We start from the raw sequence: 6,000 nt of genomic DNA, 5'->3' as shown, positions 1-6,000 counted from the left end.
GAGACAGGATCTGAGTTGCTTAACGCCTCACTTTTGCTAAGGCTGGCTTTGAATTCGTGATCCTCCTGCCTTAGCCTCCCAAACTGCTGGGATTACAGGTGTGCACCACAAAGCCCAGCATCCCTGGTCCTTTTAAAGACAGAATCCATATTGCTAGGAATATAAACATGAGCCACTGCTCCTACTTCTCCCACCATTTGAAAGGCTCAAGACTTACCATTTTTTAAATTATTTTTTAGTTGTAGATGGACACAATATATTTATCTTCATGTGGTGCCAAGGATTGAACCCAGGACCCCACACATGCTAGGCAAGCATTCTACCACTGAGCCACAACCCCAGCCCTCAAGACTAAACCTTAGAAATCTTAAAACCACATCCATTAATACAAGAATAATTTTGAGTCAATAAAGGGAAAATAAATGTAAACCAAGTTTATTTTGCTTTTTTAAAGTAGTGTTCTTAAAGCACTACAGCTTGGTAAACAATGTAAATTAGTATAAGTCATCTCAAAAGCCAGAGTTCTGTTTTGTTTTTTTTAATGAGTTGTTAAAAAGATGCAGACTATTCTAACAGGATAAATATTTTTAACCATTTCACTTTGAGTTAATGAAGGCTCACAAATGAGCAACACTCCTCATTGAGGAAAACAAAAAGCTGTTGTCGACAAGCGACAGCACACACACACAAAAACAAAAAGAACTGTGTAAAAATAACTAACTGTGTTCCCATATTTTTTGAAGTTGCTTTACAATGGGATGATATGCACATGATCTTGCTGCAAACTTGCCATACAGACTTGTAATACATGTAGTCTAGACAGACGATTCAGTCCAAGAGGTGCTAACTTCAGACAATGCAGCACTATAATCCTTTTAACAACGCAATTTGTTTTACTCATTACCTTTTCTTCTAGACTGAAAAACAGGCTAAAAGAAAATGCTCCCTAATTAAAATTGGTATTGTTTACAAGAAAAATTGTATAATTTTGCATTAGAATTTACAAGTATATGTTCAAATTGAATTTTTATCTTCCCCCCAAGCCCTGCCACAAAATGGGCATGAAGTAAAATTTTTTAAAAATGCCTTAATTTTCAACTTCATGCAAACTAAATAAAGATGACCAAAACAAAAGCTTAAACAATGGAAGGATATTTCACAGAAAATTTCTTATACAAAAAACACATAAGAAAAAGGGCCACTAGGTGACATTTTAATTTACAAATTGGCATCATTTTGGTCGACAAATATCCAGATACTATTCTTGTCTGCCAACAAGAGTTGAAGAGGAAAAAACCTAGCATGACTTCAGATTTTAATCACACATTTCTTCTGGAATTTCATGTGGATTAAGGATGCCAGGGACAGACATTTGAAGTTTATGTTTCTCTTCCTGGGCCTGTCGAAGGGCTGTTTCTCTTTCTTCCAAAAACAGATCAGATGTGTCTTCACCTGCAAATTCCTGTGAAAAAAGTAGAAACATTAACATAACATATTAACTGGGTTTTAAGCTCTAGTACATTAACACAATACTATATAACTGAGTTAAACCCAATGTTGTTGGAAATAAAGAGGTTACAAGGTAGGTACAGCATGATCCCAAATATTAAATATTCTTCAGATGCAACAATATTAAGAAAGGTTAATGATAGTGGTAAAACCAAGTTTGTTTATATTCTTGGGTTCCACAACTGGGCTTCAGGTAATTATCACATTCTGTACACTCTCTACAGCAACAAAACTAATTGAGTCAGGAAAGAGGGTACTTCCTTACAGTTTGAGCCATTAAAGAGGCTGAGTTGGAAGATAATAAGAATCCTGACTGTGGAGTGAGGGATAAAAAAGATAGCACCTCCAACACAATAAATGCATTTTGAAGAAAAAATACTGAACATCCTATGATACCGACTTTCTTTGGTACTAGGGTTTGAACCCAGGGGTGCTTAACCACTGTGCCCATCCACAGCCCCACTTTGTATTTTATTTAGAATTAGGGTCTGAGTTGCTTAGTGCCTCACTGTTGAAGTTGGCTTTGAAATCTCGATCCTCCTGCCTTAGCCTACTTCTACCAAGCTGCTGGGACTACCATGCCTAGCTCCAGTAGTACATTTTTAAAAAGCACACCTGTTTTACACATTGTGAATTGTTACTAATTCTGATACAATTAATTGCACTAAGCATTAATATTTAACTGCAAATAATTACGTACCTTTATCTGTACTAAGAAATCCCTTAGATGTTCCTTGAAAGCAGGAATATCCTGATTTAAGCTGAAAAGCCCTGTCACAAATAGCTTTACTTGAGCACTACAAAAAACAAACAAAAAAGAGCATTAAATCATTAAATAATATTAAAACAAATAAGCAACAACAACAACAACAACAAAACCCCAAACCCCCAAGCATTAGAAGTTTACAAAATTACTCTTAAAATTATTTACTGGGATTGAACCCATGGCCATGCACATTGTAGGCAAGCACTCTACCACTGAGTTACGACCTCAGCTGTAAGTTGTAATCCCCAATATCCCACCAAAACAATTTTAAAACTCAAACAATGTAGTATTTATAAAAATAATTTACTCTTGTAGATGAGGGAATGCAGACTTAAGGAGATTAGCCACATATTCCTGAATAAACATTTGGTTGTTAACAGGATTTCCAGGGTTTAGTGGTGTACTTATTTTTCCTTCTTCAACCAAATTAAACATATATGCAAGAATTGATGCATGCATTGTTAAACCTGTTGATGAGAAGGAAATCATTAACTCAGATGAAATTTAACAAGTAGAACACTTAACATTTTAACAAGTTTAAATTCCTACCAGCAGTATGTGAGGTGTCTGTCACAACAGAAAAGATATGCTGCAGAATATCACAAAAATAAGTTTGATAGAAACTCTGAGCTGCAGCTTCTTCTTGTGCAACATTTTGTAAGAGTGTAAAAAGTATCTGTAAGCCTGAAAGAGAAAGATCAATGTAAAATTATTACCAACCAATAAACAATCATTCCAAGTTTATTCTCCCCTCTTCTATTGAGGACTAAAAATTATGTACTTCAATTTAATTGTGAACCAGCAATGGAGTACAACTACATTGAAAGCTGGCTTACTTTTGAGACTATAAAGTAAGACCATCCCTAACCTTCTTACTACTTCTGAAATCTCAGCTGAATACACATATACTCCCTAAAACAGGTAGCAAAGTCAGGTGGAATTTACTGTTACACGAAATTACTATTTTAAAACAAATAAAAACCTACACTGCCAGAATATTCTTTCACTCGCCCTAGCTGATCCTAAGTGTTATAGAGAAAAAGCGTATATGAGAAAAGGAAAAAACCACTACTGAGGATATGGAACTACGTCTAAGTGATGTTCTCCCTACCCATACCTAGGTCCTTCTTGGCACAACTCAATTTTGCCTAGGGACTTAAGCTTTACAACAGTTGATTAAACTACTTTTAGACACCCACACATAGGGCAGAGGGGTGGGAGGGGAAGGGCATTAGAAACCATGGTGAAATGTGATGAACACCATTATCCAAAAGGACATGTTAAGAAGACATGAATTGGTGTGAATACATTTTTGTATAGCCAGAGAAATGAAAAAATATGCTCTATATGTATAACATGAGTTGTAGTGCACTCCTCTGTCATGTAAAAAATAATAATAAAAATGGCAAAAATAAAATCAAGACAAATGAAGTGACACTAACCTATTTACAACTATTAACTATTTATATTTTATCAGACAATCTCCCTTGTCATAGGAGATGATGCTTCAAGGACCACAGTGGGAACCTGACACCAAGAAAATACTGAACACTGTATACATTATGTTCTCTCCTACACATATCTAAATTTAATGTATAAACCAGGCAGAGTAAGAGATTAATGACATATTATCAGACACTTTTGGCAGTACATATGGAGTATGCATATGCTAAAGGGATGAACTATTCCAGGCAGCTCAGAAGATTTCACTGTGCTACGAAGTTAAAACTATTCATTAAAACTAATGAATTTATTTCTGAAAAATTTCCATTTAATATTTTAGGATCTTGATTGATTTCAGGAAAACCTTAAGCACTGAAACAGTAGATGAAGGGGAATCTCCTGTAAAGAATTTGAATCGAATCAAGTATACTTTTTCTGTGTATTTACCTGTATCTGCAACATTCCTCATTGTGTGTTTGAAAGCCCAAATAATGGAATCCAAAACAAGTTTAAACTGTGTTGGTGGAATAGCTAGGAAGGCTGGGAAACAATGAGAATTTACAGCCTGAAGAAGTAAGAAAAAGTTCGTTCTGTGTTCAGGATATTCTTCAAAGTCCTAAAAATAAGGGATGGGAACAAAGTTAACATTTTACTGCTTTATTTATGTGAGACTGGAGGGAAAGGGAAAGGCTTACTTCAATATAACTGCTGAGTTATCAACGGATCCCATAAGAAAAAAATGCCTCACAATGGTAAATCCAAAGCAAATAGAACCCACCATTCAAGGGTGGTAAAACTATGCCTACCACACACATGAAGTAGATTTAATGAACTTAGAAGGCTCACATACTCATACAGCAAATTCATCAAAGCCTGTGTAATTTGGTTGGGCATGATGGCACACACCTGTAATCCTAATAATTTGGGAAGCTGAAACAGGACATCCAACTTTTCTTTCAGGGTTAACAACCTTCTTAAAAGAATATCAGACATTCCTTGAGTTTTCATCACTAATTCCTAGGTGTTATCATATATACAGGCTGTACACAGACATAATTTTATTTGTTTTTATGTGGTGCTGAGGATCAAACCCAGTGTCTCACATGTGCTAGGAAAGTGCTAAATCACTGAGCTACAGCCCCAGCCCTTACCCACCTCTTTCCACATAGACAGTATTTTTCTTTTGGTGGTACTGAGGAATCAAACCCAGGACTCATGCATGTTAGTTAAGAGCTGTACCACTGAGCTACCTCCCCAGGCCTATCCTTGGTTGTTACCAAGATTTTGTATATATTAAACAAAACAACAACAACAACAACAACAACATTACCCTGACCTAGACGTTAAAATGTTTAATTTTGAGTCCTGAAAATGATGCTACACTCAGAAATACCACCTACATATTCAAGAATTGAGCAAATATTCCAGTATTTCCAATTATCTAATTAAAATATAAATCACATACCTTATTTATCATATTCAATGTGCATTCAAAAACAGCATCAAATATTTGAGGTATCTCAGCTGTTATATGTCCCCCTAACTTGTTGACAATAATGGCCATGGTACTAAGCACTTCCGGTTCTCTAGCAGCTGGGACATTTCTCTGGTAATCAATGAGAACTGCATCCAACAGAGGAGGAACAAAATTTTCAGCTACCTGTTGAGGGGGGAAAAAAACTTCCAAGTTTTAATCTAGGTACTTATCATTATAAACAGTTTTTTAAGACTTAGGTTGATTAGCTGCTGAAAATGGAAATCCTGTGTTTTTAGTAAGTTTTTCTACACTAAAAAAAAAAAAGTTTCTTTTCATTCTGGTAAACTGGGGTGAGGGTGGGGGTACAGGGTATTGAACCCAGAGCCTTAGGCATCATGCTATATAAATGTTCTACTACTAGGCTATACCTCTATTCCCTTTTGTTTTTAGCAGGAGAGACCAGAAAAATCAAAATTAAAACTGGAAAGGCTCTTAGACACAGTATGGTTCAAATCTATTCTATAATAAGAAAAGTGATGCAGAAAAATTTAGTTATTGGCCCCGAGTTAGGACAGGACCAGGATTCTAGGAATAATATATAAGTAAATTAAAATCAGAGTGTCTAATTTACCTGTTTCTTAAATGGATTAATATCTGCAAGCTCCAAGAATCATACTAAACCTCTAGAAGACACATCAATGTATGCAAATTAATAAGTATTTTAAAAAACAAAAGATAACCACCATACATTTTTAGAAAAAGAACTGGAGTTGGGTGTAGTGATGCACACCTGGAATTCCAGTAG

The 6,000-nt window shown here is 35.5% G+C and overlaps 1 protein-coding gene across 2 annotated transcripts in view; it reads right to left on the bottom strand.

The window, feature by feature from the left end:
* Positions 1 to 408: 408 nt before the first annotated feature.
* Positions 409 to 6,000, bottom strand: part of Xpo1 (exportin 1) — a 40,926-nt gene continuing 35,334 nt past the window's right edge. For both annotated transcript variants that reach the window (XM_046423310.2, XM_046423307.2), the window contains 6 exons: positions 5,184 to 5,378; positions 4,166 to 4,334; positions 2,825 to 2,959; positions 2,583 to 2,742; positions 2,210 to 2,306; positions 409 to 1,462 (listed from right to left, as the gene is read on the bottom strand). In XM_046423310.2, the coding sequence (XP_046279266.1) occupies positions 1,316 to 1,462; positions 2,210 to 2,306; positions 2,583 to 2,742; positions 2,825 to 2,959; positions 4,166 to 4,334; positions 5,184 to 5,378 (903 nt within the window). In that variant the 3' untranslated portion in view covers positions 409 to 1,315. The remainder of the gene's footprint in view (positions 1,463 to 2,209; positions 2,307 to 2,582; positions 2,743 to 2,824; positions 2,960 to 4,165; positions 4,335 to 5,183; positions 5,379 to 6,000) is intronic.

The sequence above is a fragment of the Marmota monax genome, unplaced genomic scaffold (genome assembly GCF_021218885.2).
Source record: "Marmota monax isolate L192 unplaced genomic scaffold, Marmota_monax_Labrador192_F-V1.1 WCK01_AAM20220418_F8-fsc00015, whole genome shotgun sequence".
Taxonomy (NCBI): Eukaryota; Metazoa; Chordata; class Mammalia; order Rodentia; family Sciuridae; genus Marmota; species Marmota monax.
Note: the sequence above shows the minus strand (reverse complement) of the source record. Positions and strands in the feature narration are given on the sequence as shown.